General features: G+C 36.0%; 1 protein-coding gene across 3 annotated transcripts in view; it reads left to right on the forward strand.

The window, feature by feature from the left end:
• Nucleotides 1-12,848, forward strand: part of Cntnap5b (contactin associated protein family member 5B) — a 903,684-nt gene that overhangs the window by 874,240 nt on the left and 16,596 nt on the right. For all 3 annotated transcript variants that reach the window (XM_087580549.1, NM_001047873.2, XM_087580550.1), the window contains 1 exon segment: nt 10,800-11,018. In XM_087580549.1, coding sequence (XP_087436675.1) covers nt 10,800-11,018 — 219 coding nt within the window.

Genomic DNA, 12,848 nt, shown 5'->3' on the forward strand with positions numbered 1-12,848 from the left:
CTGTGGTCACAGAAAGACACAACAAAGAATGAGAACTTATGACCAATTCCCCTTATGAATATCAATGCAAAAATGCTCATAAAATTCTCACAAACTGAATCCCAGGACACAACTTCCAGCATTATCAATTAAGTTTCATCCCAGAGATTCAGGGATGATTCAATATCTGGAAATCTGTCAATGTACTACACTATAAAAACAAACATAAAGAAAAAAACACATGATTATCTCATTAGATGCTGAGAAATCATATGACAGAATTCAACAAGTTTTCATGGTAATAGTCTTAGGAAGATCAGGAATTCAAGGCCCATACCTAAACATAGTAAAACCAGTAGCCAACACCAAACTAAATGAACAGAACTTGAAGCAATCCCACTAAAATCAGGGACTAGACAAAGCTGCCCACTCTCAACCTACCTAGTCAATATAGTACTAGAATTCTTATCCAGAGCAATTAGAAAACAGAAAGAGGTCTAAGGGATACAAATCAGAAAGGAAGATGTCAAAATATTACTATTTGCAGATGATATTGATAGTATACACAAGTGACACCAAAAGTTGTACCAGAGAATTACTAAGCCTGATAAACAACTTCAACAATGTGGCTGACTATAGAATTCACTCAAACAAATCAGTAGCCTTCCTCAACTCAAAGGATAAACAGACTGAGAAAGAAATTAAGGAAATGACACCCTTCACAATACCCACAAATAACATAAAATACCTTGATGTGACTCTAACTAAGCAAGTGAAAGATCTATATGACAAGAACTTCAGTCTCTGCAGAAAAAAAAATGAGGACGATCTCAGAAGATGGAAATATCTCCCATGCTCATGGATTGGCAGGATTAATATAGTAAAAGTGGCCATTTTTTGAAAAGCAATCTTTAGATTCAATGCAATCCCCATCAAAATTCTAGCTAAGTTCTTTATAGAGTTAGAAAAAAGAATTTGCAAGTTCATTTGGAATAACGAAAAATCCAGGATAGCAAAAACTATCTCCAAACATAAAAGAACTTCTGGGGATTCACCATCCCTGACCTCAAGCTGTATTACAGAGTAAGAGTGATAAAACTGTATTATACTGGAACAGAAACAGGCAGGTAGATCAATGGAATAGAATTAAAGCCTGAGAAACGATGCCCTACACTTAGAGTCACTTGATTTTTGACATAGAATCTAAAACCATCCATTGGAAAAAAGATAGTACTTTCAACAAGTAGTGCTCGTTCTACTGGAGGTCATCATGTAGAGGAATGCCAAGCGATACGTTCTTATCTCCTTGTACAAAGGTCAGGTCTAAGTGGATTAAGGACCTTCACAGAAAATCTGATACATTGAAAAAGATAAAAGAGAAAATGGGGAAGATCTTTGAGTGCATAGTCACAGGGGAAGATTTCTTGAACAGAATACCAATGACTTATGCTCTAAGATCAAGAATGGACATATGGGACCTCATAATGTGGCAAAGCTTTGGTAAGGAAAAAGACACTGTCATTACTACAAAATGACAATGAACATATTGTGAAAAGATCTTTACTATTCCTACATCTTATAGAGAGATAATATCCAGTGCATATCAGGAACTCAAGAAGTTAGACTGCAGAGAATCAAATAACCCTATTTAAAAAAAAATGTGGTACAGAGCTAAACAAAGAATTCTCAACTGAGGAATGTCAAATGTCTGAGAAGTACCTAAACAATTGTTTGACATCATTAATCACCAGGAAAATGCAAATTAAAACAATTCAGTGATTCCTCCCTTCAACAATCAGAATTGCTAAGACAAAAAACTCAGGTGACAACAGATGCTGGTAAGCCTGTGGAGAAAGAAGAACACTCCTCCATTGTTGGTAGGATTGCAAGCTCCAACAACCACTCTGGAAATCAGTCTGGAGTTTCCTCAGGAAATTGGGCACAGTACTACCTGAGGACCTAGCTATACCACCCCTGGGCTTATACACAAAAGATGCCCTAACATATAACAAGGACACATGCTCGACTGAGTTCAAAGCAGCCTTATTTATAATAGCCAGAAGCTGGAAAGAACCCAGATTTCCTTCACAGTGAAATGCCTACAAAAAATGTGGTGCATTTACACAATTTAGTAGTGCTCAGCTATTAAAAACAATGACTTTATTAAATTCTTAGGTAAATGGATGGAACTAGAAAACATCCTCCTGTGTGAACTAAGCAGAAAGGAACACATATGGTATTCACTCACTAATTAGTGGATATTATTTCAGTAGCTTGGAATTACCAAGAAAAAATTCACAGAATATAGTACATTCAAGAGCAAGGAAGACCAAAGTGTGTATGCTTCAGTCCTTCTTAGAAGCGGGAACAAAACTACTCAAGGGAAGAAATATGTAAACAAGTATGGAATTCTGTGTTCTTCTGAAATTCTGTACCAATTTGAAATGAATCTGCCTTACATGGGATACACAGGGGAATGATTATATAAGCACATGAAAGAGATAGTTTATTTTATGCTGTGAAGAACAATAGTCTTCCTCATGCTTTGGTAAGATATGAATAAATTGCCCAGGAGGTCATTAGACAGTAGAATTTTGACTGCACTGTAACTTAGTTCAAATGAGTAGAGAATGTTCTTTGGCCAGAACATGGGGCTGTGTAGAGGCAGCCCCGACACTACTTCTAATTTCCTTTAATACACATTTTTTCTTCCTTTTAAAGTCAGCAATCTTTTCTTTTCTTTTTCTTTTTTTAGTTTTTCAGAAATTCTTCATTTTCAGACAGCATAGAACTTAAATACTGTTAATAAATTATAATATCTTTTGCTGGCACATTGAAAGTAACCATAGTCAGTGTCTGTTTCTGAAGATGTCAATGAGTGTGTGAGTGTGTGTGTGTGTGTGTCTGCCCTGTATATATGTATATCTATATCTGGATTCTCTCTCTCTCTCTCTCTCTCTCTCTCTCTCTCTCTCTCTCTCTCTCTCTCTCTTTCGGTAGTTACAAGAAGTACTCTTGAATCTTCTGATTCTTAGCCCATCTGTTACTATTTACTCCTCTACTCTAAATGTAAGCTTTAGATTTCTTTCTAGGGAACTATCGGACAGTTCATTTCCTCAGCTAGTCGGTATTGTGAGGAGCATCTCCTTCAGAGCTGTTGACATCATAATGCTACTTCGTATCACTGACCTCTGCACACCAAGGACAGAGAGCATCTGTGATCTTAGCAGTACTTGTCATCTTAGAGCTGCTCTACACAATGTTCCAACAGACACCACTAAAACTAGACCATTATGGATTCATGGTTCTTTTTTCTTCAGGTTTTAACCATTATCCTTACAAGTAAATGCTGTTACATACAAATTCCTGATTGTGTGATCTTCTAGCTCTGTAGCAATATGAGGTCCAGGTCGACCTCATATTCACTTTGTAGCTGACAATAACCTTCACCTTTGCATCTTCTTACCTCTACCTCCTGAGTGCTAGAATCAGACTTGTGTAGCCATGTCCAGTTAATTCTGGCAATGAGTATCTCTTAAGAGTGATAGGCAAGCTCTCTACCAACTGAGCCCCTAATAAATATTAAGTTATGAAGTATTAAAAAATGAAAATATATGTGAGGTTTGGGTTTGAAAAAAAAAGATGGGATTATTTTTCACCCTACCCACTATGTAGTAACAATACTCATAATAATAGATATTATATTTCTGAATCTGTTTATTCAAGTTGACTAATGTGGCCCTGGTGAGGTTTTAATTCCTGTTCTTTGTATTTTAGACATTTGTACGTACAAAATGTGAGTGTCTCCTCTCTAAACCAAATCTATCTCTCTATCTCTATCTATCTATCTATCTATCTATCTATCTATCTATCTATCTATCTATCTATCATCTATCTTTCTTTCTTTCTTTCTTTCTTTCTTTCTTTCTATCTTTCTATCATCTATCATCTATCTATCTCATATACATTCCTGTAATTACCCCCCCCCAATCCCAGTTCTTCCTCTCACAGTTCCTCATCCTATTTCTTATTCCCCTTGCCTCCAATAGGGTGCTTCCTCCAACATTCTTGGCATTTTCCTTCCCTGGGAACTCAAATCTCAAGAGGATTAAATGCATCTTCACCCATTGAGGCCAGATTAGGTAGTCTTCTGCTATATATGTGTCTGGGGCCTCTGACCAGCCCATGAATGATTCCTGGTTGGTGGCTCAGTCTCTGGGAGCTCCAAGGTGTCTGTGTTAATTGAGACTGCTAGTCTTCCTATGAGATTGCCCTCCCCTTCAGCTTTTTCAATCCTCTCACTTATTCAACCATAGGGATTTCAGGCTTCCACTTATCTACTGGTAGACCCCTTCACAGGACAGCCATGCCAGGTTCCCCTCTGTAACCACATCATTGCATCAGTAATAGTGTTAGGACTTGGTGTTCCCAATGAGATCGATTCCAAGTTGGTCAGGTTACTGGACCATCTTTCCTTCAGTCTCCTCTCCATTTTTGTCCCTACAGTTGTTTTAGATAGGTAAAATTATGTGTCAGGAATTTTGACTGTAGGTTAGTAGCCCTATCCCTTTACTTGAGGCCCTGTTTAATCTACTGGAGGTGTATTCTTTGAGTTTCTTCCCTTCATTGCTGGACCTTTTGGCTAAAGGCACCCACAGTGAATCCTAAGAGTCTCTCACCTCCTGGGTCTCTGGTACTTTCTAGATGGTCCCCTCATCTCCCTCACCCTGGGGGCTGCATATTTCCTTTAATTCTCCTGGCCTTCTGAGTTTCTCTCCTGTTTTCCCCACATACTAATCTTGTCCCCCTTCTCCCTTTCCTCCCTCTCCCCCCAAGTCCATTCCTCCCTCTGTCTGCCGTCATCGTATTCTTCCCCCTTCTAAGTGGGATAAACATTCTGGAGTCTTTCTGCTTGTTATACTTCTTATGGTCTCTGAGTTCTATACTATGTTTCTGTATTTTTGGTTAATATCCACTTATCAGTGAGTAACACCATGCATGTTCTTTTGGGTCTGGGTCACCTCACTCAGGATAATATTTCCTAGTTATATCAATTTGCCTCTAAAATTAATGAGGTTATCATTTTAATAGCTTAGTTTGTCTTACACCAAGATAATTTTTACTATTTGTGGCTATTGTGTTTGGTGTTGTTCACTTAAATTTTTTCTTAGCCTGTTTATAATTTGTGTAAAGGAAGGCTACTGAATTATTTGAGTTAATTTTATATCCCAACACTTTGCTGCTGTTATTTTTCAGCTGTAGGAGTCCTCTGGTAGAATTTTGAGGGTTGCTAATATTTACTATCATATCACCTGAAAATAGTGAAACTTTGATCTGTTTATATGTGTGTGCTATGAATTCCTGATCTCTATAAGATTTTTAACATGAAGGGTTATTTTTTTTTATATTTTTGAAGGGTTTTTCAGCATCTAATCAAAAGTTGATCATGTGTCTTTTCCCTTGAGTTTCTTCCTATCATGTATTGTGTTGATGGATCTAAGTATATTTAAACATTCTTACATTCCTGGAATGACTGTGCTAAATGATGGTGTTGATGTGTTCTTGGATTTGCTTTGTGAGAATAGTATTGAGTATTTTGGCAGCGAGATTTGCTTGAAGTTCTCTTTGTTGGGACATTATATAATTTAGGTATAAGAGTAACTTTGATCACTGCATCCAAATCCCATAGGATAGAAAGCTGAAGCCCCAGAAGTGAGGTGGATTGACAAATGCCCATCATGTCAACACCTGGGATGGTGTGCTAAAGAACTCTCTTTCAGTTTACTCTGAAGTGTCTACTGAGACCTTGTTGCAAATAAACCAACAAATGAATAAACAGACCCACAAGAAGAATGTGCTAATCATTTGAAAGAATTAAAAGAATACATTTTAGATGTTCTTATCAGCAGGGAAAGATTGGAGTATGAGATATGAATATATATTAATTGTATGTCTAATCAAATAGACATGTGGACACCAGAGAAGGATTTCTTCACTTCATTCCCATGAGACAGTCTTTCACTCAAGCAAAGGCTTGACATTTATGCTGCTCTGACTGGCCCAGGAAAAAAGGCATGTATTTTGGAAAATGACATTCAGATATTTTGGTGGTAATTTTTCACAACCATGCTTCATGCTTGTGAAAAGACATTTTACCTCTTTTAACTTGCCTTTGATTTTGCTTCTCCAGATCAGAACATCTAAACAGTACTTTCTGCTAGTTGCTTCTGAGTCTAGTTCAATGACAATCTAACCACTGAAATAAATAGATTGCAAAATATATCATATCATTAATACAGAGCACAGTGAATTGTGAAATATTTATGTTTGTCTTAGTTTTATGATTTTTTTGCACAGTTAATGTAAAATTATTTCACAATAGCTCCTGTTATCTCCTGGGATCTTGTAGGATCTCATGTTATCTTGTGTCTTCCTGTAGGCACCGCCCGTATCTGTACATATAAACATACATATTCACTGAATTAAAATTAAATATAAAAAATTTTAAAAGTAAACAAACTTTACAGTATTGTACAGTGGCTACTTAATGAATGATATGAAAATTTGTATCCTGTTACTTCTTAGAAGTAATTATTCTTTACTACTTACAAGTTTGTAATATGCCAACAGATGAAAATCTTTTAAATTGTCCCTTGTGGTTTTCATTTTGTTTGCTTGCTTTGGTTTTGGTTTACCATTTCATTTTTTATATGAATAAGATAAATATTTATGTGTCCTGAAGGTATTTATTTAATTTACTAATTATTTATTTAATTTTTGACTTACTGCTATGGGTATGTGTGCCTGTATGTGTATGTATGTGCCTGTGCATACATGCATGTCTGTGTGAGCATGCACTTGGTTCTCTTTTCTCACTGTGGGGTTTGTAGATAAAACTCAGATGTCCATACAAGATAAGCATTTTAAATCCACTGAACTCTATCATTAACTTCTCTAAGTCTACAAAACAATTCTTCCTGTTGTTATTCCTTTTCAGAAACCTTTTCTTTTTTATAGTCTTAATAGGTGTGTAGAATAAACACTTACCAGGAAAAAACACACACAACCTCCCTTCAAAGAAACACTGTCACTTGATAGCATTTCACCCAGTTTTTCTATATGCCTATTTTTGTATAAAGAGAGTTGATTTGTAACAACCTCTATAGTGGTAACCCCTTGAATCAGTTAAGTCTTTTTTCCAGTGAGCTGTGAGAATGGGAATTAGCATGCTTGACTTAGCCCATGAACGTTTAGTTCTCTGAACTCTCATTTACCACTGCTTTGAAATCTTCCAATACGTATATGTCAGTATAGTGACACATCCTGTCCCTCGACCTTTGCTTCTTTTTCATTTCTGAGATATAATTCTGCCCTTTATTCATTACCAATGAATGACTAACTCCACCCTCCATTCCCTGTCAATCAATGGCTACATATCTGACTTTGCATCATTTTTGTGGCTGAGCCCTCTTTCTTTTCAATTGTTTTGATGAAACCATTATAACCACAAAAATCATTAAGTGTAAAATCAGGATGTAACAAAAAAATAAAATGTTAAAGGGAAATGCAAGCACATTGTTTTTCATGAAGAAAGACAAAGAGACTAAAACATGAAGTGAAAACTATAGGAGCTAGACATGGTCGTTACCCCAAAGGATCCATAATCTGGCAATACCAACTTCTTGATTATAAGCCTAAGAGTGATGACAAACTTACAACATATATAAATGAGAGATAATGTATTTGTAATATAACTGATTTAAACTTGCAGCAATATGTTATACTGGCTGCATGAAATTATATGAATTATTATCTTTGTATGTAAGAAAATAGAAATGACAGCCTGATGGATAGTGGAGGAAAAAATGAGATATGGGGGCAAAAAGTAATGATGCTGGAAAAGTGGCTATATGACGAAGAGCATTTACTGCTTTTCCAGAGAAACTTAGTTTGATTCCCAGTAGCTGCAAAGGTAATTCTTTCTTCATGAAATTTGTTACCATCTTTTGTCCTCTACAGGCACTCAAACACAAATACATGGTACATTCACATGCATAAGCACCCCCCTCCACACACACCATGACACATACACAGGAGAGAGAGAGAGAGAGAGAAGACAGAGAGACAGAGAGACAGAGAGACAGAGAGACAGAGAGACAGACAGAGACAGAGACAGTGACAGAATGAGACAGAGTGAGACAGAAAGAGACAGAGAGACAGATACAGAGACAGAGAGAATGGAATAAAAAGAAACTTTTTAAGAATTAGAGGAGGAGATCACAAATAACAAAAAGCTATTAATTTCTTATATTCTACCACATAGTCTTTACATTTTTCCTTAATGCTTCTAACATAATATATGCTTAGATTTCAAGGAAAGCAGTAGCTGAACATTTGTTAATCAAAATAAATTTATAATGTATGCTGGTAGGTAAGAAAATCACTGCACCACTTCTACAATCTAAGAGGCTTTTTATAATAAAATAATAGTTGTTCCATCTAGTAATCTGGATACAATTATACAAAAATATGGTTCCTTGTATCCTGCAGTTTATGTAATTGCACCCCAGCAGTTTGTTCAAATGACCTCCTGACAAATGGGACTTCATAAAAGTATAAAGCTTCTGTAAACAAAGGACACTGTCATTAGGAGAAAAGGGAAACCAACAGATTTGGAAAAAGTCTTTATCAATCCTACATCCAATAGAGGGCTAATATCCAATATATACAAAGAACACAAGAAGTTAGATACTAGAGAATCAAATAACCCTATTAAAAATGGGAAACAGTGCTAAACAAAGAATTCACAGTTGAGGAATATCAAATGGCTGAGAGGTACCTAATGAAATACTCAACACTCTTAGTCATGACGGAAATTCAAATCAAAATCACCCTGAGATTCCAACTCACACCAGTCAGAATGGCAAAGATAAAAAACTCAGGGGACAAGAGATGCTGGAGAGGATGTGGAGAAAGAGGAACACTCCTCCATTGTGGATGAGATTGCAAGCTGGTACAACCACTTCAGAACTCCTCAGAAAATTGGACATTAAAATACCTGAGGACCCAGCTATACCTCTCTTGGGCATATACACAAATGATGCTCCAACTCATAGTACATACTCCACTATGTTCATAGCAGCCTTATTTATAAGAGCCAGAAGCTGGAAAGGACCCAGATATTCTTCAACAGAGGAATAGATACAGAAAAGGTGGTACATTTACACAGTAGAGTACTAATCAGCTATCAAAAACAATGACTACATGAAATTCATAGGCAAGTGGATTGAACTAGAAAATATCATACTGAGTGAAATAACACAATCATGAAAAGCACACATGTTATGCACTCACTGGTAAGTAGATAATAGCCCAAAAGCTTGGATTACCCAAGTTACAATCCACATACCACATGAAACTCAGGAAGAAGAACGAGCAAATTGTGGATGCTTCAGTCCGTGTTAAAAGGGGGAACAAAAATATTTATAGGAGGGGATACAGAGACAAAGTTTGTAGCAGAGACTGAAGGAATGGCCATCCAGAGCCTGCCCCACCTGGGGATCCACCCCATATACATACAGGAACCAATGAAAATAATATTGCTGATGCCAAGGAGTACATGCTGACAATAACCAGATAGAGCTGTCTCCTGAGGAGTTCTGCCAGAGAATGATACAGAGGTAAATGCTCACCATCAACCATTGAACTAAAAATGGGGTCCCCAATGGAAGAGTTAGGGAAAGGACTGATGAAACTGAAGGGGTTTAAAACCCCATAAGAACAACAATACCAACGAATCAGAGCTCCCAGGGACTAAACCACTATCCAAAGAGTACACATGTACAGATCTATGGCTCCAGTTACATATGTAGCAGAGGAAGGCCTTGTTGGGCACAGTGGGAGGAGAAGCCCCTGTTCCTACCAAGGTTGGACCCCCTCCAGTGTAGTGGAATGTCAGGGCAGGGAATCAGGAAGGGGTGGCTGGGTGGGTTGGGGACACCCTCATAGAAGAAGGGGAAGGGAAAATAGGTTTTGTGGATGGGAAACCAGGAAAGGGGATAATATTTGAAATGTAAATTAAAAAATCCAATAAAAAAAGAAAGGAATTAGAAGTGTTGAAGATTATGAGACATGTTATCTTGCTATGAAGTCAAAATAATGGCATCTCCCTGACTTATAAAGACTCAGCAAGACTCTAGGCATTGGAATATGTTCAGAGGCAAAAATCTATTTTTTCTGTATGTGTCCAACCAGTACAAAGCAGAGAAGTAATATAAGTAGAAATAATTACTCAGTCTACTCAGCTGCCTGAAGATGACAAGCATGATACATGTCTGTGAGACACACTTGCATTTCTAACTCCACTTTTTGTTATTATTTTTCCATGTTAAAATTTTGAATTAAATGTTGTAATGGATATTGTGCTTTCTTAAACTTCCTGCATCATCAATCATAATGAGAATGAAAATAATCCTTTCAAATATCTAGTTTGAATAGAATATTATAGAACTACATTATTTATCCTACATTTAATAAAATACATGAATGAAAAATTTTAAGCTTGAAACATTTTTGTTTCAATGTAGAGATAATCATAGTCCTTTTTTATGGGAAAACATTGAATGATGTATTGATGCCTGTGGTAAAGGTGTATTTGTGAATAAGAGTAAGAAGGTTATATAAGAAGATTCCTCATTGAAAGAATAACAAGGGGGGTTCAGCCATTTAAGTTAATAGCTAAGGAAAAGACAAAGATTATTTTGAAAAACTAAGGCCTATGGGTTTTTTGTTTTTGTTTTTTTCTTTTTCTTTTATTGTAGAGACTCTTGGGTTGGATCCACGAGTTGCTAGAGCAAACTCCTTGGGTTTCATTGGATGCCTTTCATCAGTTCAATACAATCACATAGCGCCATTGAAAGCAGCCCTCCGGCATGCGAGCATCGCACCTGCGACTGTCCAAGGGAGCTTGAGAGAATCCAGCTGTGGCTCCATGGTGGACTCTGATGTGAATGCAGTGACCACTGTGTATTCTTCATCAGGTACTTCCTAAAATATGCTTTCTTGAGTTTCCATCACTAACAATACTTCTGCTATTTTATTTTGCTAAAGGGTTTTCCTATAGCATCCAGTTCTTTGTCTTGTATAAGTATAGGTAATTATGAACTGTAACTGGCTTCTGATGGGTCATATCTATTTTAACAAAACTCTGTCAGAAGCAATTAGGAAAGAAAGAAAAAAGAAAAAAAAAGAAAGAAGAAAAATGTTTATTTTGCTTTAGAGTTCAGTTTTCCACTCCATCATAGATGTTTGAGTTTGAAGCAACTTGTCACATGATACTCATAATCAGGATGTAGAGAATAATATATACATGACAATATTCAAATCATTCTTCATTTATAAAGTTTAGGAAATCATCGAGGAATGGTGCCAGTAAAAGTTAGCAGGTCTTTTTACCTGAGTTAAAAAATCAAGATAATGTAACAAACATTTCTGGAGACCTGTCTCCTGGATGATTCTAGATTTTGTCAAATTGACTATTAACAATAACCATCCCAAAAAACAATGGTGAATAGAAATAAACAGTAGAATTCTATGAGTACCAGAATATCAATAACTTAAATTAATAATAAATTTTAAGCCTAAAATGTAACAATATATTGATATGTTCATTTCTATGATTGAAAATTAAAAATTAGCATTTTAATAGTAAAATTAACCATACATATGTTAAACATAACTCTAGTTTTGGGCAATGAGTAATTATAATTAATGTGTAGTTCCAGGTGGTAGATATCAGGTATGTATTCATAATATGTATGTCTACTTGTGTATTACTGTTGTTTAAGTTGAAACTAATATGAAAATTTAAGTATAATGGGGGCATGAAAACATCAGAATGTAGACCTACATAATACCAAATTCAATATTAGGCTATAGCCTTTTGGAGGAAATATTAACAAAGTTATAGATATATAAAGCATAGAATGTGATACGTTGTATGTGTTATACAATGATTATTTTACTTTTATAGTATTTGATACTCTTTATTTTGAAATAATCTAAGTATTATGTTTACTTACATTTACAAATATAAAATATTTTAATAAAAAGTGAAAATAATGCAACTTAAATATACTGGTTTAGAATTTTCAAAATTATAATATATATATGCATACATATATGTATATATATGTATATTTAATTGGATATTATATGTATTTATATATCAAATATTATCACCTTTCCCAGTTTCCACGCTGGAAATCCCCTAATCAACCCTACCTCTCCCTGCTTCTATGAGGGTGGTCCCCCACCCACTTACAAACACTCACTACATTTCACTACACTGCCAAGGTTGGACACCCAGTGTAGGGGATTGTTGGGTGGGTGGGTGGGGTTAATGGAGGGAGGATGGGGAGGGGAACAGCCATATAGAAGAGAAGAGGGAGGGTATAGGGGGCTGATGGACAAGAATTGGGGAAAGAGAATAACACTTGAAATGTAAATAAGGAATACACAATTTAAAAAATAGTATAGAAAAAAATTTAAAAAAAAAAGAATGTATCGATTTGCATTCTTCTACATTCTGACCTCCAATTGAACCAGCACCAATTGTTGAAAATGCTGTCTTTTTTTGACTGGATGGTTTTCGATCCTTTGTCAAAAATCAAGTGACCATAGGTGTGTGGGTTCATTTCTGGGTCTTCAGTTTTATTCCACTCTTCTATCTGCACATGTCTGTACCAATACCATACAGTATTTATCACTATTGCTCTGTAATACTGCTTGAAGTCAGGGATGTTGATTCCCTCAGAAGTCAATTTATTGTTGAGGATAGTATTAGCTGTCCTGGGTTTTTTGTTGTTCCA

Source organism: Rattus norvegicus, chromosome 13 (assembly GCF_021556685.1).
Source record: "Rattus norvegicus strain SHRSP/BbbUtx chromosome 13, alternate assembly SHRSP_T2T, whole genome shotgun sequence".
In the NCBI taxonomy this organism is placed as follows: Eukaryota; Metazoa; Chordata; class Mammalia; order Rodentia; family Muridae; genus Rattus; species Rattus norvegicus.